This window comes from Uranotaenia lowii, chromosome 3 (assembly GCF_029784155.1).
Source record: "Uranotaenia lowii strain MFRU-FL chromosome 3, ASM2978415v1, whole genome shotgun sequence".
NCBI lineage: Eukaryota > Metazoa > Arthropoda > Insecta > Diptera > Culicidae > Uranotaenia > Uranotaenia lowii.
Window position 1 is genome coordinate 258239375 of NC_073693.1, and position 21204 is coordinate 258260578.

The following is a 21204-nucleotide window of genomic DNA, read 5'->3' on the forward strand; positions in this document are numbered from 1 at the left end:
CAAATAATGATACAGTGTGCCGAATAAAATATTTAAATAAAATTTAATAAAGCTATATTTTTTATTATTATGAGAGTGTGCTTATAATTTCTGGAAAATCTATAGAATATCGTCGAACCAAGGGAAAGTCGCCATTTTGGTTCCTTCGATTGGATTTTTCAGCAGAATTCGCAAAGCGAAGAAAATCCTAATTTGGATTTCAGAGCATTTTATACGGGGTTCATTTCAAGCTAGGAGCTACCAGCAAGTTTTCTCCGGACCCTAACTCCAAAGGTGAAAAAGTCCTGAAGCGACGTTAAGCAGCAGCCCTGGATCAAATACCACAAAAGCATCTCCGGGCCTCATACGATGCGTTCTTAGAGAATCTGCTACAAACAAATAAGCTTTCAGGCGAACAAGTTGGACTGTTCCAGTGAATTTTCAAAAAGCAATTTTAAGTGAAATTGAACTTTGTTTTGTTTCGATCAATTTATCTGTTTGCTTCAATGTAGCACTTCAATTATATTTTGAGTCTCCTTTGTTGAAAATTTCAAAAAAAACATGAAAATTTGGGATGGTGATATCGTTTACAGAAATATAAAAAAAACAGTAACTCGATTGAAACATATTGGTTTTATTGGTCTAAAATAATCTACTTATTTATGCGCTGTTACTTTGGCTTTTAATTCTGAAACTACTATTCTAACTAAACGAGAACTTAACTTTAAAACGCGTGATATTCATAAAAGCTATAAGTTGTAATACGGAGACTAGAAAACGGAAAACACGTAGCTTTAGCACGTGACAATTTTTTGTTTAAATATAGCTCGATCGTATAGCAAGAGATGTAAGTATTGTAATATGAATATTTTAAATAGTTTAAAAAATTTTAAATTTTAAATCGTTATGAATATTTTTGTAAATGCTAAGAATAACAAAGTGCGTTTCAACTCGACTGCAGTAAAACCTGTTGAAAGAGGACCACCATTCTAAAGTTTGGTACCCTCGAATTCCAACAAGCGTTAAGAATAAAATTCGTTTCCTTTCTTTCCCCATAGTTTAAGGTACGTTTTGTTCCACTAGTTGTAAGGTTCGAACTCCACTGTTTGATAGAGCATAGATTTGTGATAAATTTTCTCCCATTATAGTTACATATTCATATATTAAGGCATTAAGAGATGAGTGTATGTGAAACATGTTGTAAAGAGTCCTGTATAATACTCGATTTTAAACAGAGATACAATAGTAAATCGAACGTTGATAGATTGTTTAGAGCGATCTTCCCTATTTAATAACATTTCTAGTGATAAAATTGGCTTAAAATCGACCAAAAAGCTTATCCTAATTCTGGAGCAAATCAATGTAATGCTCGCACAAATTGTTTCGCTTAAGTACTTCTTTTTGACCAAGCTTTAACTCACGTTGTTGATGTTGATAATAGCTTTATTCAATTTTATGATAAGAAGCAAATATTTTTTAATCTAATTAATGAGAATAACATTATTGCACAATATTTAAATTTTAAGATATTTATTGAGAAAAATTGAACGATTAAAAAAAGTTGCTTCTGGTTTCTAGCACTAGCCTCTGATAAATAGAATAAATTTCACTCTTTCGTTTGATTTATGTTTATTTCCTCTTGATAAGGATTTTTTATAATTTATAAGTCTCAATAAAGAAACGTATTTGCTAATAATTGATATTGTAATACCCTCCTCGAATAGTGTAAAGATAATTGTCTCTGTTTTATCTATTTTTAATCGTTACATTTGGTTAAGCATATTTTGTAAAAATGAGTAACTCGACTTTGTAAAATATTAGAATTCTATGTCCAAGGGAGGAAGTTGCTAAAAAGCACCGTTCCTACGAATACGTAGCTAATGAAATATACCAAGATTGCTTGCTGTTTGAAATTCATGAATCTGAAATCAAAAATTTCACTTAAATCGACATGATTCTCGACATGTGAGCATGATTCGGTTCCCGATTGAACCTGTCTGGAAAGCTTCCTAATGACCTGTCTCTTTATGAATGCTCTATCACCGGTAAAATACTCAGCTGCAAACCAGTACAAAAGTGGACTGGACGATGCCACCATTCTAGTGGTGACCTGAATGTGAACAAACAAAACGCTGAACAATGTTAGAAATAGTCCGTGAGCAAGAAACGGAAATGCCAAACGGTCATAGCTTTTCATACACTTGACTTGCTTTTTGTTAACTCGGAACAATCCTAATCGGGCACAGTAGTCCCAATTTTCGATGATATAATTGTAGGAATTACTTACGATTAGATAAATCACTGGTAAGGCGAGGAGAAAGTTAGGTAGTTGCTTTATCTGATAGTACTTCATAAACCCAACATCCCAGTAGTGGCTTTGAACGTACGAATAAGACAAAGGTAAGAAGTTGGAGCACCACGGAGAAGATGTCGCTGTTTTGTTACCAGCTAGCACCAGTCCATTGACCATTCCATAGTCTTTGACATGTGCTGGAAAACTAAACTTCTGCTCGAAGCAAAACAGATAATAATAGTAGACCTGCACTATCCCGTAGTGAAATATGATAATGATTAGAATTGAAAACAACTTAGATCCGATGCAGATGATGTTGTGAAACGAATTTTGTGACAGGATACGTCTTGCAGTAAAGAAAAGCAGGAAGCCGATGTTCAGTATACCTGAAAAAGTGGAAACATCAAGTATCAATAATGGTTTCTAAAATACTAAATATGATTGGATTTTTTCTAAACAAGTTTTGATTTAAGACCGGTTTGATTTATCTTCGTGGTATAAAAAACTTACCATTCGATCGGCACAAAATACTCAAACTGAGCGGAATCGTTATGAACACCGAATTGATGTCGTCGATGCACTGGGCCATTACGGTGAAGGAAAGCCATGCGTACAAGCTTTCTGTGTACGGGGCGCTGAAGAATATTGAAGAAGGGTTGAAGCAGAACAATATGACTGCAAGTTCGCTCTTCTTTTTATTTCCCAGCACCAGATTACTCAAACGATATAGTGCCTTGGCTGCTAGCACGAAACACATCTGGTTCAGTAGGATGGCCAGTACCAGCGAAAGCTCCCGATAGGATACTATTTCGGTCGTACCACCTAGACTGGTGGTCATTAACTTGATAATGAACGGAAATAGAGGAAAGAAAGCAAGAGTGTTTTCGTACGAGTACCCATGCTCGGAAATGTGTAGGAAATATTGGGCGTCCCATCGATGTAGTCCACCGAAAAGAGTCTGAAGAATGCCATCAAGCTTCCCACTTGGGGCAGAGGGATCTCTCGGAGCAACAAAGACGCCAGCATCGTGATCCGGAATAAGCAAATTAGCTACTAGTTGCAAGAGTAGAATCAACAAGCGGCTGATGATGGCCAGGGAGGTTATCGAGATGTGCCAGCTGGTTGTAGTTTGTGCCATCGGATGCTGCCTCGCTTTAGGTGGTGCTTTAGAGGACGACGCTGAGTGGCTGTGTTGTTTGGTGTTAGCATTGTGCTGGCCGTTGTTGGAATTATCATGGCTGTGATTTTTGTTCTTAGACGCTGGTTGATGATTGCTATTCTTGGTCATTGCAGGATTCGTTTCTCACTCTTTTCCGACACAACACATTGACAAACTTCACATTGACTTCCGGCGAGAAGGGGTTGTACGAGCGTAGCAACTACCGTTGGATCCTAAAATGGGAAAATTTTTCACTTAATATCATGATTGTTTCTCAAAGAAAATTTATTGTAAACAAATTTTTGAAAGAGAACCAACAGAACAATTTCGCCATTTTAGAATCCAATAGCACAATTCAATCAAAATCACAGAATACAAAAAAAAATTAAGAAATTACAATTTCATTTTAAAATTATGGTACAACCATAACGGTACAAGAACAAAGGGAGTGAAACAACATTTGGAATAAAGCCATTTGGCATAAAGGCAATTGCCATCTAAGCGATTTTGCATAAAAGCCATTTGGTATAAAAGCCATTTGGCATAAAGCCATTTGGCATAATTTCAGCTTACCGTGTGGTGAGTATTTAATATAACTCGCAAGATTTCTTTTTAAATTTTGCGGCGTTGCATCGAGGATGCAGGAACCCGTGTTTCAAGGTTTGCCTAAAGGTAGGAACAATCCCCTAGCCCGGTCCGCAACGCGAAACGTAAGGACCATACATCATTCTAGTTCGAAGGCGCAGCGTGAGGAGGCATCTTCGTAGTTCTGATCGATATTTTTCTGACGACCTTTTGCACATTTGAAACAAATCGCAAAGTGACTCAGCCAATCATCTATACCACCAAATAGACTCATTCACAAATTGGGAAACAGCGTAGTGTTACAAACCGCTTAATGGCAAACCGCCAAAAGGGCCAAATGCCAAATGGTAAACCGTCAAATAGGTTCATAAGCGAAATGCCATACCGCAAATATGAATACCGCGAAATGGATTACCGGAGTTGTGATGCAATCGTGTCTGAGACTTCCTAATCTGGAGAGAGATTCTATTCCTCTTTTCAAGGAACTTACTGTTTCTACGATTTATTCTAATACATATCTACAGATTTTTTTTATAGTAATTTAATATTTATACTTCAAGTTTAAAGTTTTGAAACTTGTAAGAGTAGGTATGCCATAAAATATTCCATATTAGGAATCTACGTACGATAGTCATTCACCGAATATCGGTGTTAAAATTCGGCTTATATTAACTTTTACCCTCTTGTTGTTCACATATTTTTCATCCTTTTTTGATCGATCTATTTATTATTTATTTTTTTTTTTTTATTATTTATTTTTTCTAAACAAAATCGTTTTACCCGCAAATTCAGCTCAAAGGAAATAGAAGTTAATATAAAAATGGTTGAATGAAAAATTTCTAGTCGATATTAATTTTGCAAGGGTGACCTTTGGCTTAAAAAACTAGCTAACTTTTATTGCTTACAAAAAAATTGCTACATACCTTTGCTGCGGAGGCTCGCCTTTCGCGTGAAATCAGCAGTACAATTCAAAATATGATGCAGCTAGCATTTTGATTCACAAAGCAAAATATTTATAATTTTATTCAAAATTAAAGTTGAGAATTAAAAATCAGAGCACTGCGAACGCGAGATCGACATGTTTTGACAGATTTTTTTTGTGACGACAGAAAATTTGGAAGTTTTTTTGTTTTTGAGAGCCCTCTACTGTTGTTTGTTTACAAGGAATATCCCTTTTGCGACTGAGCTACACATTCAGGACGAATTACTCATGTTTACGTTTTCCAATTTCCAAAAGAATTTTTTCTCAATTTTTATTCAAAATATTACTTGAATAATTTAATTAATTTCCAAGTAATTCCCGCGTACTAGTTGAAAGGATTATTTTGTTTTGAATATTTCTTCAATCAAATTCAAATGAAAAACTAAAGATTCATTGAGTAAACCTTAATTTACGTAGATTTCAGTACGTCAGCATTTTTTGGGTCCACTTTACAATTCCCGAGTAATTCCCGCGTACTAGTTGAAAGGATTATTTTGTTTTGAGTATTTCTTCAATCAAATTCAAATGAAAAACTAAAGATTCATTGAGTAAACCTTAATTTACGTAGATTTCAGTACGTCAGCATTTTTTGGGTCCACTTTTAAGTTTGACGTTGACAAATTTACGGATCAACTGAAACAACATATTCATAAAATGAAAATTGAAAATGTGATTCAGAACTTTTACATCGATTTTCTCAAAACATGGTCAAAGGCTCATACAAAATTAATATACACAAACTCTGGATTTTTTTTTGTTTCGATTATAGTCGTTTTACCATCTTTATGGCATTCTCGACTTTATCATCGTTACAGTTGGCGGATCGTTATTGAAAAACTATTCGGTACAACTGTGTTCGATGTTTACTCTTGGGCTCGAACTCGCGGACATCGGCTCAGGAGACAACAGACTTGCCAACTGAGCTATATCACAAGCCCACTCTGGAATTAAGTATTAAGACATTTATTTATTAATCCTATATTAGACTCCATGAAAACTTGTGATTTTCAATTAGAAAATTTATCTGATTCCTTTATCTGCTGTGTTAAGATGAAATCAAAAATATGCAAAAAATAAATAAAATTCAATATTTACGATTTCTTAAAATTACTAACGAAAAATAGCATTATCTTATTTCAAAATATTTATTTAATATATTTCCTTTGGTTGATTCTTTAAAACTCTGCTGAAAATATTAAAAAAAATCCTAAAATAACCCACCGTTCTCGCAAAAGAGATATTACTGTGGGCTGAAACTTGGAGCGATTTAAAAATTTGTTGCTGTCGAACGGATCCGAAGATTTGAAGCGAGAGTGAGAGCCAAGAGAGTACGAAGCACAACGGTCCAATCTCGTTCAAATTGTCTTTCAAAATTCGATATTTTTCATAGAACTGACCGGTAGTCAATCTTTCATTTGTCTTGAAAATGAGCAATATATCAATATTTCTTGTTAAACAATATTAGAATGAGATAAAATTGTTTCAGACATTTTTAGATGACTGCTGTTTACTCGCACCGGAAGTGGTCTTTTGAACTTTGAGAATCACTAGCTTGGAGAGAGAGGAATATCATGACTCGGAAGAAGGCCCTTGCGCCGAGCCTCTTTCTTCAATTTCATTGCATCCGACGAAGTGCACTTTCGATTAGGTCGCCAAATCACTGGAACGGACTGGAGAACCAGCTTTCTGATTGAATTCTGTTTTTCGTTTTTCGCTGCGCTGAAGCATTCAAAGTGGGGCTGGTTACGAGAACGAATGTCCGCTGCATATTTTAATAAATAATCTCCCCTGCTCCATAACAGCACAAATTAATAAAGTGCTGTTTTCTCTCGCGTTCGGTGCGGTCCGGTTCGAGTTGGACGAGTCATCCCATAAAGTCGAAAGAAAAGGAAAAGCAAAGCAAAAGCAATCCATTGACTGACACACACCGTTGCGGAGGCAGCCCTAGTAGTAAGCGGTACATCGAGTAAAACCAGTCACAGCCTGCTAGCTAGAGGTGACGAAAGATATTCGGCTTTACCGTTGTGGATTAAAACGGATTTTCAGAACTGAAAACAACGAGCAATTCTCCGTGATGTTTCCAAGTAAGTTGACAATTAATTTATTCGCTAACTATTGCGTGACTTATGTAATTATAAAATTTTAGTTCTCCGTAAATCGGGGGCCGCATTGCTAATAAGAAAGGAGGAAAAAATGTGTGTGTGATTCAACCATGGTCGACATTTTTGTTTGTCTGGCCTAATTTTTTCCTGATTCTCTTTGTTGCGGTAAAATTCAACTTGCTGACGAATTCTCGCTTTCCACCCTACATGATGTGGTGTTTTTGAAAATGCAAAAGTCCGTTTGTGGTCCTATATTTTGCGCGTTACCTCGACCCGATGGCCATTAAATAAATAGGTATTGTTTACACATGCCTGCTTGCACATTTGCTGTACATTTACGTGACTGACGTTATGGTTGATTGTGCTACTTGAGAATACGAGCTTGCAGAATTGTGTTTGCATTCTTTGATAAAAAACTTATCTGAAGGTCCAGTAATATACAATCTCGTTATTTTTTTTTATAAAACGGGTTGAACTAAATCCTCGGCTCTGACCAATCAAATATCCGGGCCTTAAATAAAAGTCGGTCGGTAACTTTTTTTTAAATTACTCCTGCCTGGTATTTAAATGGTTAAATGGTTGTACGAAATAATAGCAGTGCGGACAGAAAACAAACGAAAGTTACAATTTCTGATTTTTTTTAATCCTTGTCTGAAAAGAATGCGAACATGGTTGAAACAAGCATTTATAAAAGTTTTAAAAAAGTACCTACACACATATGACATGCAACAAAGTTTGAAAAACTTGTATAAAATTTTACTTGTATCGACATCTTGGTATTGAAAAAGGTTTGGTTTTGGCTTGTCACCAAATAATAAAACCCGATTTAATACACTTGACAGTGGATTGTAGCCTTTCTTACAGATTGTTAATTATGTTTGGATGCATATGCAAGACACAATATACAAAATTCCTAATAAAAACCGGAAATCATATTAAAAAATACTATTTAAAAAAAAGGATGCCCACCCATGTGTTTCAAATGATTCAACGTTTATTCTGAGAAACCTCTGGAGTGCAGGATACGGGGATTTGCAAAAAATAGTTGGGTTGCATCATATTTGCATCTCACTTACTTTCAATCATGATACATATATCTATAAGTCATATTTGTGTCAGTTTTGTTGGAATATTTTCAAGTTGGTAAATTTTGTAAATTAAGTTTGAATCATTTTGTCATTTTTGTCATTGTTATCCAATTTGTCAGATTTGTGAATATTGTCAATTAATGTAATTTTTGTTAATTTTGTTTGTATGTATGTATGTATGTATGTATGTATGTATGTATGTATGGTAGCCACCTTGGGTGCACAGTCGTTCCGCAGTTGTGGCTAAGGCTTCATCAACAAATCACCGTAAGTTACCACATATCCATTCAATTACAGCTGGATGCGACGTTCAAAGGATGGATTCGTAAGTAGAGTAACTTACGATATCCGAAGGGTTAGGATCGATTGGTCTCGAGATGTTATTGCCGAATATGAAACTAACTCACTATGCAAGTCTTTGTAGTTCCCGTCCCCGTCCCCAAGATTTGTTTTTAGAAGAACGCGTCTATTGAAAATTTGGTCAGTTTTGTAAGATGTATTATTTTTGTAAAAAAAAAATTAATTATGTTATTCTTGCGATTTTGTTCAGTTTTGTGAAATTTTGAAAATTTAACAGATTTTTATTCTTTTCTAAAATTTGCGAATTTGGTCAATTAAGTGAAATTTGTCATTTTCTAAATTTCGTCATTTTGGTTATGTTTGTCATTTTTTTTTTCCAAATTTGTCATGTTTGTCATTTTGGTTTAATTTGTCAAGTTTAAGAAATTTGTCAATTTTGTAAGTTAAGACATATTTATAATTTTATCATTCACTTAGAGAAAACTTGGCGTTGAAACCAAAACAAAATTGATTTTGATAAAAAAAAAAGTTCTATTGAAACAAACTTCTTTTACTTTGAAATAATGTATGTAATGAGTTTGATTCTGAAGAAATAATTTTGGAACAAAGGGTTTATTCTTTAAACTAAACAAACCTTTAAATAAAAAACTAAAAAAACACCATTTAAATATCATCTGAACCGAAGATTTTCCTCTGTTAATTTGATTCAACTATTTTATAATAGATTTATTCGATTTTCTCATAGTTTAAATACAAATTCGTTTAAATTTGAGAGGTTTTCATAAAAATCAGGACAATTCGGAACATTTTATGCACCAATTCAAAAAACCAGGACAACTCGAGAGTTTAAAAAAAAATAGGACGGTCTCTCGAAAATCAGGACAAATCCTCATTAATCAGGATTCTTGGCACCTCTGAGCACAAGAGAAACAACAACAACAACTGAACAATTGTAATGCACGTCAGGGGTGCCAGGTGTCATGATTTCTAGGATTTGTTATGACTTTCAAGAGGTTGTCCTAATTTTCCAAAACTTTCGAATGGTCCTGATTTTAGAAAATTTGCCTTCAAAATGTCCTGAGTTATCCTGATTTGTGAATTTTATCAATTTTATCAATTTTGTCAATCTTATCAATTTTGCCAATTTTGTCAATTTTTAATTTTGCCATTTTGGACAGTTTTTTTCTGTTTCATTAATTTTCAAAATATGTTTAGTCAATTTTGTCAATATCTTAATAACAACTTAAACTCGACAATATTTAAATTATGTATTTTTGATATTTGTTTTCAACAACTTGTCAGGATTCATGCTAATACCACAGAGAATGCTAATACTAGATGAATTGATCCCAGTATGACATTATTTTCCAATAAGATTCTATTTTCCCTACCCAACATGAGATCAGCAGCGGTATCGATTATTTCAAAAGGACGTACGGCCACATGTAAACAAATGGAGTTGTCAGCTGGGTGAAAAAGTACCGTTCGAAGACCTACATTACAGCACAATTTCTTTTTTTGTCACTCCAAAATTAACAAAAAAATCCCGAAGTGGGAGATAAATAAAATTTGAAATATTTTATGTAAATTTTGAAAAAAAAAATCCAAAATCCGAAAAATTACAAGATAAAAAATCAAATTTTGGAAGATGGGAGTTATTTCACATTTTGTATTCTTGATTTTATTGATTTATTTGATGAAAAATTAATACTTGATTTATAGATTTTGTGCAATGATGTAATATGCAATTTTGTTGCACACAACATTTCGTGCAATTTATTCCAATGAATTTGTTTTTCCCATAATTTTTTATTATCAGCTCCCCATCCCTACTCCCCCCCCCCCCCCCCCCTCACGTTGCTTCAACAGGATTTGATTAGATGTTCCGAATTATCAAACGCGTTTTTTTCGTTCCCAGCTAACTGCTAGTTTCGCCCTTATGAAATGCTACGCTAGGTTTGTTTACATTTTGCGCGTTCGCCCATTTCCAAATTTATTACAAAATCATCTGACAGATTCTCGCTTGCGTCTTAACTCGTCTAAAATTTTAGCACAAAACGATCGCGGTTTGGGCACAGGCTAAAATTTTGAGTCAATGCTACTAAATGGAGAAATTGTGTGCGTATGATTCGGACGATTCACACCAACTCAATTTCTCTCATGCTCTCACGAACGACATAAGCTCGAACGGTATGAGAGAAATTGAGATGGTGTGCTCCACTCGCGTCCCTTATGTGTTTTCTCCTTCTAAAGGAAACCTTTGCTTGCGAATATAGCGTTGGGCTATCGAAGCGAAGCCCGCCATCGCTGCAGAAAAATGCGATGTCAGATGTTACACCCATCGATTGGATTGTAATTGAAGAGTCATTGATGGCAAAACAATTGGAACTTCGGTTCCTAATAATGGAAACCAGTTCGGTTAATACTGAAACTGGTTCCATTGTAAAATTTTCGTCACCTTAGTCAAAAGGTCAAATTTTGTCAAAAGTGTCATTTTGTAACTAGTAAATTTTGTTTTCAATTTAATTTTTTTACATATTTTCGTTTTGGAGAGTTTTGTCATTTGACGTAATTGAAAAAATTGACAAAATTGTGACAAATTTGACAAATTGACAAAATTAACAGAATGATAAAAATTAGAAAATTGAAAGAAATTTACAAAATAGACCAAATCGACAAAATTTGAAAAAATTGACAAGATTGAAAAGCTTGACAAATTCGACAATAAAGACAAATTGCAATCTTGTTAAGTTTTTCAATTTTGTTAATTTTGCACAGTTTTTATCTGTTTCATCAATTCATATTGTTTTGTCAATTTTTTCAATTTTGTCAATTTTTTTCAATTTTGTCCACTAAGTCAATTTTGTCGATTTGGTCAATTTTGTATAATTTTTTCATTTTTTTCAATTTTGTCAATTTTTTAATTTTTGTCATTTTTGTAAATTTTGTTAATTTGTCAAATTTGTCACAATTTTTTCAATTTTTTTCAATTATGTCAATTTTGCCAATTTTGTCAATTGGCACAATTTTTTTTGTTTCAACAATTTGACAATATGTTTTGTCAATTTTGACAATATGTTTTGTAAATTTAACCATTATTTTTCAATTTTGTCCACTAAGTCATACTTGTCAATTTTGTCGATTTTGTCAATTTTGTAAATTTTTTTAAATTTTTTCAATTTCGTCAATTTTGTAATTTTTGTAATTTTTGTACATTTTGTCAATTTTGTTAATTTGTCAAATTTGTCACAATTTTGTCAATTATTTCAATACTGTCAATTTTGCCAATTTTGTCAATCAGCACAGTTTTTTTCTGCTTCAATAATTTTGAAAATATGTTTTGTCAATGTTGACAATATGTTTTGTCAATTTTGACACTATGTTTTGTAAATTTTTTTCAATTTTGTCAATTTTTTTCAATTTTGTCCACTAAGTAAATCTTGTTAATTTTGTCGATTTGGTCAATTTTGTAATTTTTTTTTCAATTTTGTCAATTGTTTCAATTTTGTCAAATTTGTAATTTTTGTCAATTTTGTCAATTTTTTTAAATTTTGTCAAAATTGTCATTTTTTTCATTTTTTTCAATTTTGTTAATTTTGTCATTTTTTTTCAATTATGTCAATTTTATCAACTTTGTCAATTTTGCCAATTGGCACAGTTTTTTCTGTTTCATCAATTTTGATAATATATTTTGTCAATTTTGACAATACGTTCTGTCAATTCTGTCATTTTTTTCCAATTTTGTCCACTTAGTCAATTTTGTCCACTGTAAAATTCCCAATTTTGTAAAATTTTCGATAGGGTCAATTTTGTAATTTTTTTCAATTTTGCCAATTTTGTCAATTTTTTCATTTTTGACAATTTTACTAATTTGTCAATTTTGCTAATTATGTCAATTTTTTAATTTTGTTGATTTGGAAAGTTTTTCCTGTTTCATCATACTGACAATATTTTTTGACAATTTTGGCAATTTTCTTAATAACAACTTATACTCGACAATATTTAAAATATGTATTTTTGATGTTTGTCTCGTCAGGATACATGCTACTACTAGATGAATTTATCCCAGTATGACATTATTTTTTTCCAATAAGATTCTATTTACCCTACCCAACATGAGATCAGCAGCGGTATCGATTATTTCAAAAAGACGTACGGCCAAATGTAAACAAATGGAGTTGTCAGCTGAGTGAAAAATTACCATTCTAAGAACTACATTACATTTCAATTTCTTCTTTTGTCACCCCGAAATTTACAAAAAAAAACCCGATGGGGGAGATAAATAAAGTATGAAATGTTTTATGTAAATTTAAAAAAAATCTAAAATCCGAAAAATTACAAGATTAAAAACCAAATTTTGGAAGATGGGAGTTATTTCACCTTTTGTATTCTTGATTTTATTGATTTATTTGATGAAAAGTTACTTGATTTATAGATTTTGTGCAATGATGTAATATGCAGTTTTGTTGCACATAAACTTTCGTGCAATTTATTCATTTTTTTTTGTTTTTCGCATTATTTTGTTTATTATTTATTTATTTATTATATTTTATCGCGATGTTCCAACAGGATTTGATTAGATGTTCTGATATTTCAAACGCGAAACTAGCAGTCAGCTCGGAATGAGAAGCTGACTGCTAGTTTCGCCCTTATGAAATGCAGCGCTAGGTTTGTTCACATTTTGCCCGTTCGTCCTTATACAAATTTACTACAGAATTATCTGACGGATTCCCGCTTGCGTCTTATAACCCTTCTAAAATTTTAGCACAAAACGATCGCGGTTTGGGCACAGGCTAAAAGTTTGAGTCAATGCTACTAAATGGAGAAATTGTGTGCGTATGATTCGGACGATTCACACCAACTCAATTTCTCTTATGCTCTCACGAACGACATAAGCTCAAACGGTATGAGAGAAATTGAGATGGTGTGCTCCGCTCGCGTCCCTTATGTGGTTTCTCCTTCTAAAGGAAACCTTTGCTTGCGAATATAGCGTTGGGCTATCGAAGCGAAGCCCGCCATCGCTGCAGAAAAATGCGATGTCAGACGTTACACCCATCGATTGAATTTATTAAGTTCGGGGTGGTACCCCTATATGAAAATCCATATTTTTATAATGTGGTTTGGAGTTTTGACTTCAACAATTTTTGAAACCGGTTCGGTTTATACTGAACTGGTTCAAAATATAATTTGCAATAATCTAGCATGTAAGAAATTTTCTCATTCATTCTACTACTTCATCTTACTCGTTTTGTCGGCATGATGACATCATGAGTGTGAGTGAGGCTGTACTTTTAACCACCGCACACAGTGAGCGCGCCCATCATGTTAATGACGTCATGTAAAATATGACGTCATATATACAATAATCTTGATTTTAGTGATTGCTGGTTGTGGCTAGCAAGCCAAATTGACACGTTTTTTGGAGAGATGATTTTTGATATTTACTATGAAAAAAATTTTTTTAAACTATTTTGTATTTTTTTCTTTCTTTTATAGGTTGAAGAAGAAAAAAAATCAAAATTTTCAAGATAAAAATCAGTTTTATTGTACTGCTCAGTTTCACAAAAACGTCGAGAACAAAGTTTACAAAAATTCACACAAATACACACAAATACACAGACATCATCAGAACTCGTCGAGCTGATTCGATAGGTACCTATAAAGGTATATCTAAGACCCATAATTGATGATCTCCCAAATCGACCGATAACTATACCTTTCTGAAAGAAAGGCAAAAACACAAAGGCAAATCCATTCAAAATTTGATTTTTATTTAAAATTGTTTGATGTTTTGGGGATCTATGTTTTAATTTTTTTTTTCTCTTTTCGACAATTCGATGTTTTAGGCAAACTTAAATTTATTTTTAATTTCAACATCGACAGATACTTGCTCATGAAAATCTTAAAACCAGAATTCCAAATTGATCACCATTTCAGAAAATATGTTTACCGAAAATGATAGTTGAATTTAAAAACTATCGTTGAAATACTTATAATCATAATTTGAATAAGTTTTGGGTCAGTTGTTATAGTTATTGTTTAGCTCATGTATTCAAAGAAATATTCAAATTCTCCCTTTAACAGAATAACTGATCAGCAATTATAAATAAATGTATCCACTTTATGCTGCATCCTTAAATTATTTTCACTTTTAGAAGAGTTTATGCGTTCTTGTTAAATCAGTTTTTTTTTGCAAAAAAGATCAGTATAACACAGTTATACGAAATTGTACACTTTTGTTGATAACGACAGCGCAAGCTATAGAAACGACCTTGCTGCTTAATTTTATTATTCTAAATCCTTTGAATCGACGGCCATCGAATAACAATTAGCGGTGTTATCAGTTGCGACTTCCTAGTGCAAATTACTGCTGCATGTACGCTCGACATGTCTTATCATTTCGGTTTGTGGGAAAACAGTCATTGAGTCCTCTCCAGCTGGGATGAACTTGAATTTAGCTTCCTAATCTCGTTTTCCTATTCCGTTGAATTCGGGGTAGATGGGTCGTTCACTTGTGTGTCATGTTTCTTTCCAAGCTGATGCTGTTCTGTCCATTAGACTGTCATCGAAAAATCAAGAGTATAGTACCTGCTGAAATCGGTTCTAATTGTCGCTTTTTATTTGCATCTGCATTTATCCACAGCACCGTTATCTGAAGAGTTCTTTCAAAAATGTAGAACCGACTTTTACGAGTGCCCGAAGAACGTTCTGGCACAAAACGTGTGCACCAGGGTCGATCCGTTTGAGGCGTGCATGTCACGTAAAACACTGGAAAACACGCAACATGTGTTCACTTATAAGGTAATTCAAAAGTTTTTCCATTATCATGAGCCACCGGATTTTGAATCATGTTTCTTGCGCAGATTGAAAACGAAGGCAAACCGTTGACAAATCAGAAGAGTTCCGGCCGTTGCTGGTTGTTTGCAGCACTGAACTGCATCCGTATACCGTTCATCAAGCAGTATAACCTGGATGAGTTCGAATTCTCCCAGGCTTACTTGTTCTACTGGGATAAAATTGAACGGGCAAACTACTTCCTGAACAACATTGTTGACACGGCTCGTCGTGGCGAGGAAGTCGACGGTAGGCTGGTATCGTTCCTGTTGTCCGATCCAACCTGTGACGGTGGCCAGTGGGACATGCTGGTGAACCTCATCAACAAGCATGGAGTTATGCCGAAAAAATGCTTTCCCGAAAGCTTCAGCTGTGAGTCGAGTACCCGCATGAACTCGGTCATCAAGAGCAAGGTAAGTTTTTTTTCCTTCTTGGTTTAAGGTTGTGTTAATTTTTGTTTGCTTTCTATTCTAGCTGAGGGAATACGCAAAAGAGTTGCGCACGCTCATCGCCGATGGGGCGAATGACGATCAAGTAAAATCTCAAATTCAGAAACAGATGAACGAAGTGTACAACGTTGTCGGCATCTGTTTAGGAATTCCACCGGAGAAGTTCACTTGGGAATACTATGATAAGAGCAAGAAATATCTTAGCATCGGACCCATCAAACCGTTAGATTTTTACGAGAAGTATGTCAAACCGTACTTCAATGTCGATGATAAGGTGTGCCTGGTAACGGATCCACGATCGATCAATTCCTACGGTCGTTCTTACACTGTTGACTGTTTGGGCAACGTGGTTGGTGGACGACCGGTCCTTTATAACAATCAACCGGTCGAGACTCTACTGGACCTGGTTACCAAGGCACTGCAGCTGGGTGAACCGGTTTGGTTCGGTTGTGAAGTGAGCAAACGTTTCGCGGGAAAACAGGGTATTGAAGATCTGGACATGTATGTGGAACGCCGTTGAAAGGCTTCAAGGATAAGATAGAGTACAACTTTTTTCTCCTTCCCTCGTTTCAGTCACGATTTCAAATTAGTTTTCGGAGTAGATATTCAAACAACAATGGAAAAAGCAGACCGCTTACTGTACGGTGAATCGATGATGACGCATGCGATGGTATTCACTGGAGTGTCTGTTGATGTGAGTATTTCATTTTAAGTAGAGTTATAGGTTTTTCTTGATCGCTAGAAAAGCAAATTCCATTACGTGGGGAAGAACGGTCAATTTTATCATACTTGCCTGACAGCGCAGGCTGGAGCTGTTGAAAAAACTATAAGTACCACTAACAATTCAGTTTCTTGAAGAGTCGAGACTCAATGTACACTTGTTAGTGCTGTAATCGGCTATAAGCACGCGGCTAGTTTTTAAGGTGATTGTAGCCAAAAAAGGAAATTATTTATTGCAGCCTAACGGCCGATTGCTTAGAGTTATATAAAATAAGATATTTTCTGGAAAGAATGTTTGAACATAACTTTTTCAAACGAAATATCGATTGTAACTGTTCGTCTGGTTTCTCGTGTTTCTACCCCAACAGCCAAACACTCGTCGCCCGACAAAGTTCCGGGTGGAGAACTCGTGGGGTGAGGATCGAGGCGAGAAGGGTTACCTCATCATGACCGCTGAATGGTTCAAAGAGTTCGTGTTCGAGGTCGTCGTCGATCGAAGCATAGTGCCGCAGGATGTGCTGGACGTGTTCGATCTACCACCAACCGTGCTTCCTGCCTGGGATCCGATGGGCACACTGGCCAAGTAGGAAGAGGATCGTGGTATTACCGTACATGCTCCCGCTAAAAAATAATTGTGTTTATAAATCAGCGTGAAAAAGCTGATTAATCAAGATAATGGATATTCTCACCCCAACCCAATAAGCATACACACACAACGTTTTCAGCTCGTATTTAGATATGATCAATTCTGGTGCGGGGTAAGAGAGAAGTTTAGGAACGCTTGAGAGCTGCGGCCAACGAGTTATTCTTGTGAAAAAGAATTATTATTATCTAGCTAATATAAAACTGTTTTTTCTTAATCTGCTACTGAAATATCCGTTTCTTAATCATTTTGAATGATTTTGGGTTAAACGAATCTCAAATGCGTAAAAAGAGATAAATGGAATCGGCCACTGGGATTGTGGAGTCTTTTAGAGAATTTAAAATTTGTGTGGAGTGAGTGAAAATTCCAGTGGAATTATTTTTCGTTGCTTTTCGAGTCCACATCAAACTTACTGCACTCGTATCGTGACTCACAATCTGCATTTATCCATAAAAAGTCCCATTTTGTACGAACTCAAATAAAAAATTCAATTCTGTTCTAACATTCTCGAGTAATATTGATTTTTTTTTAATTTAAATTTTTTGTAACATGCGATACTCTTAAATTTTGAAAACGTTTTATTAAATTTTCTTCAATAAAGTGCAATTTTGGAGTAGCAGGTAGGTATGCTAATTAATCGATCTCCTGGTAAAGATAACGTAACTTGCTTACCGTTGCTGCGGAAATCTTCTACTTTCATGTTTTCCTGGATGAGAAGTTTATTTGTGTAAAATTATCGCTCATTAGTAACGATTTAATTTTGTTAAAACATGTTCAAAACCTTTGACCTTTGACCGGCATTTGGATGTTCTCTAGTCGTTATATGAGAAACCAACATCCTAGTGGAGCTCTTCTTTCCGTTCAGAAGGAATCGAAGATCAGGAGTTTCTGCCACCGGAATGGCTCATGTTGCAACGAGGTAATTAATAATTTATTATTCGCTCTTTGTACCTATTGAAACAAAAAAAAGTATGTGGCAATGTAGAAGAAAATGGTTTAAATAACATTTTTTGATATAAAGAAAATAAAATTCATGTGTAATACGATATTGATATTGTAATCATTGATTGTTTTCTTTTCTTACATAAACTCAAACTGTTACTATATCACTTCCTTCTATGTATTTTGAAAATCGACTTATGCGAAGCACAGAATTTTTTGGTTCTAAATTTTGGGGCGATTTAGCCGTCGCTGGTAGAGATCGTACTCGTAGCTTAGCTTGGACCAAATCCCAAGGCACATTTTCAGTAACCGTGTGTCCGGTTCGGTCTCTCGCTTGGCCTTCCGGTAAACCTGCTGAACCAGCTCTTTGGCGCCGGCAAAGTTGTACTTTTGAATCATTGCTATCGCCATGTACAGCCGACAACGTTCTATCACTGTTGGTTCACCTAAGCGCTTGGCAAGTTGCATTTGTTGAATCGATATGCGCCCAGCTACGTCTGCCTGTGAGGGTTAAAAATAGTTTTTAAGAAGTAGTTAATTTAAAAAAAAACCATAGAGTACTCTCTTCTTGAAAGTGTTTCATTCGGTTCAGCAATCGATAAGGAAATTCTGAACATTGTAGGGCTAAAAATGTGCAAATATTCCAAATTTCAAATTCGACCAGAATTCTGGATTTGAAAATTAAATAGATTTTCAGATTAAAGTATGTAACGCTAAAAGTTTAGGATGTGGGTTAGGTATAAATAGTAGAGGTGTTAAAGAAGCGATGTTCAGCAATGAATCAAAAGTCAACATTTAAAAACTATATAGAATTCAAGGTTTGAACTGTGAAACCTATTGAAATTATAATAAGTTCGACACCTTATAATATTTTGTTGAGTTTCGATAGGACGATAGTACGATTAACAGAACTTACACACGCCAGTTTGTAGTCTCCTAAAGCAGAAAACGCGCCCCCTAATGTCGACAACCAGGACATCATTTCATCCAATTCTATTCTTTCCCACATCATGCGATTGGCTCGTTCTCCCCTGAAAAATCAAACCTTTGTTAAAACATTTTTCATTTAACGTATGTATAAGAAACATAAAAAATATGCATACCATTTGTAATCGAGGGGTTCTCTCGATGGGGGAGCGGTGCGTATGGCCAGATACTGCTCATGTTGTTCTATTTCTTTGAGAAATTGTGCAACTTTTAGGCGGAAGCCGATGAAACAGTAAAGATTCACCAGGAACCGGTTCAGTTGAAGAGTATCAACGGTCAGGACTTTTTCCTTTTTATAAACTCTAAGTTCTACAGAATCGTCTTGGGTGCGCTTCTTAAGACCATTTCTGATAATTCTGTATTGCTCAACAGTTGAAGTGTAATCTACGATATAGAACTTGAACATCATTTCAAAAAACTAATGCGAAAAGGAACATATTTAAAACTATTTTAAAATAACTGATGGATATTCGATATCCGGAACCGGGCACAGCTGAGTTTTTGTTTACAAAATTACGCGCAGACTTCAACGGAAGCTTGTGCTATCGGACTTTACATACTAAAGCAAAGTTACTCAGCAGCTAGGTTTTCCATATCAGTAATAAATGCACACAGTGGGTATTAAATACACACAATTTTGAAGGCAATAACCCACAAGTTCCACTGAAGAAAAATTCTGTTTGGACGGTTTAAAACCCAATTGAACGAATTTTAAACAGTTATGAGGTGAGTTATCCAATAATGCTCATATTTTTTTTTAAAACAGAATGTGTTTTTTCGCAAGTTTTTTTATCATGTTGACTAAATATTAGGAGCCGTACACATATCCCTTGGAAAACTTTAGCGGAGAAGGGGAGTTAACCATCCCCGTTGTCTAACTTGATTGGGGCAATTGTTTAAACTAGCCTTTGACACTAATTTCGATTCTCGGTAGGCACAATTTTTTTAAAGAACTCACCTTGAAGCGGCGTTAAAAAGTCGCATTCGGTGCAAGCCGTAATTCGCGCATTTTTTACGCTCGAGATTGTAGAAAATCGGAGTAGGAATACCTTAGATTACGCGAACAGTAGAACCCCGCTTATCTGAGCTCCGGTTATCCGAGGTTCCGTGTTATCCGAGTCACCTTTTTATATAAAATCCATGTAAAGTTATACTTCACCACCAAAATATATTGTTTTGCTGTTTAATCGACATTTCGGCAAGTTAAATATGCAAACTTTTTGAAAAATTTCGATTAAATACATACAAAATTCATATATTTGCCGAGCTATGCGCTATGGATGGTATTCAATACTATAGAGCCAAAGACAGTGTTGTTGAATGTATTTCTTGTTATCCGCGGTTTCAGTGTTCCGAGCTGGTCCTCGGATAACCGGAGCATTGATAAGCAGGGTTCTGCTGTACATCGAAAACCTTATCCTTTTGCTCAGGTTTTGCCTATCATCCAGGCGCATAGCTCGGTACATAAACCGATCTTGTATAAACGGGTATAAACATGCGTTGATCAGATAATGCGGAAGCTCGATAAACGGAGCGTTGGTAAGCGGGATTCTGCTGTACTTCGTGTATCGTTCATGTTAAGCAGAACAGTTAGGTCGCATTAAGACGCAGAATATACAGATTGCTATTGGGAGCAGCATGTCAAGCTTGCATTTCAAGATCGCATTCGGGCCATATATCGCATTAGCTGCATTAGGTATACAAAGAATGCTTTGAGTCAGTCTTCATTTAGAGTCAGTCAAATTTAGGAAAAAATGGTTGAAGTGTGTAAAAACTGCAATTGAAAAAGTACTGAAATATGAGCTTCTCAAAAATTGTCATGTGTTGAGTGCAACACATAATAGCTCGCATTTGATCAAAACACATCCCAATCGTATTCGGGCGTAGTAGGGATACCTTACGTACTCTTTTAAGAGTACATGTACTCTTTTTCGATCGAGAAATTGGCGTTCTCTTCGTTTTGTGAAATTTTACCAAATGTACACTTTTTTTGTTGAAAGATATTTGATCCTAAAAACCAACATATTTCTTCCATTTTATGAAGTTGTTTCACATCTTATGCAAAAAGTACGAAAATAATACAGCTTACAACAAATTTCGTCAATATTTTGTTTTAATAATCATACATTTTTAGTCGTTAT

At 34.9% G+C, this 21204-nt stretch overlaps 3 protein-coding genes across 3 annotated transcripts; 1 reads left to right on the forward strand and 2 right to left on the reverse strand.

Annotated features, from left to right (window-relative positions):
- Window positions 1-629: 629 nt before the first annotated feature.
- Window positions 630-5079, reverse strand: LOC129755020 (GPI mannosyltransferase 2-like). The gene is made up of 3 exons (XM_055751318.1): window positions 4940-5079; window positions 2783-3664; window positions 630-2658 (listed from the first exon to the last, which is right to left on the reverse strand). The coding sequence occupies exons 2-3, from the start codon at window positions 3558-3560 to the stop codon at window positions 1805-1807; spliced, it is 1632 nt and encodes a 543-aa protein (XP_055607293.1). The 5' UTR covers window positions 3561-3664; window positions 4940-5079; the 3' UTR covers window positions 630-1804.
- Window positions 5080-6596: 1517 nt separating this feature from the next.
- LOC129755021 (bleomycin hydrolase-like) lies at window positions 6597-18194 on the forward strand. Its single transcript, XM_055751319.1, has 6 exons — window positions 6597-7082; window positions 15132-15289; window positions 15352-15735; window positions 15797-16272; window positions 16345-16465; window positions 16860-18194. The coding sequence occupies exons 1-6, from the start codon at window positions 7073-7075 to the stop codon at window positions 17076-17078; spliced, it is 1368 nt and encodes a 455-aa protein (XP_055607294.1). The 5' UTR covers window positions 6597-7072; the 3' UTR covers window positions 17079-18194.
- LOC129755022 (uncharacterized protein F58A4.6-like) lies at window positions 17803-19792 on the reverse strand. Its single transcript, XM_055751321.1, has 3 exons — window positions 19180-19792; window positions 18993-19107; window positions 17803-18577 (listed from the first exon to the last, which is right to left on the reverse strand). The coding sequence occupies exons 1-3, from the start codon at window positions 19470-19472 to the stop codon at window positions 18299-18301; spliced, it is 687 nt and encodes a 228-aa protein (XP_055607296.1). The 5' UTR covers window positions 19473-19792; the 3' UTR covers window positions 17803-18298.
- Between the last annotated feature and the right edge of the window lie 1412 nt (window positions 19793-21204).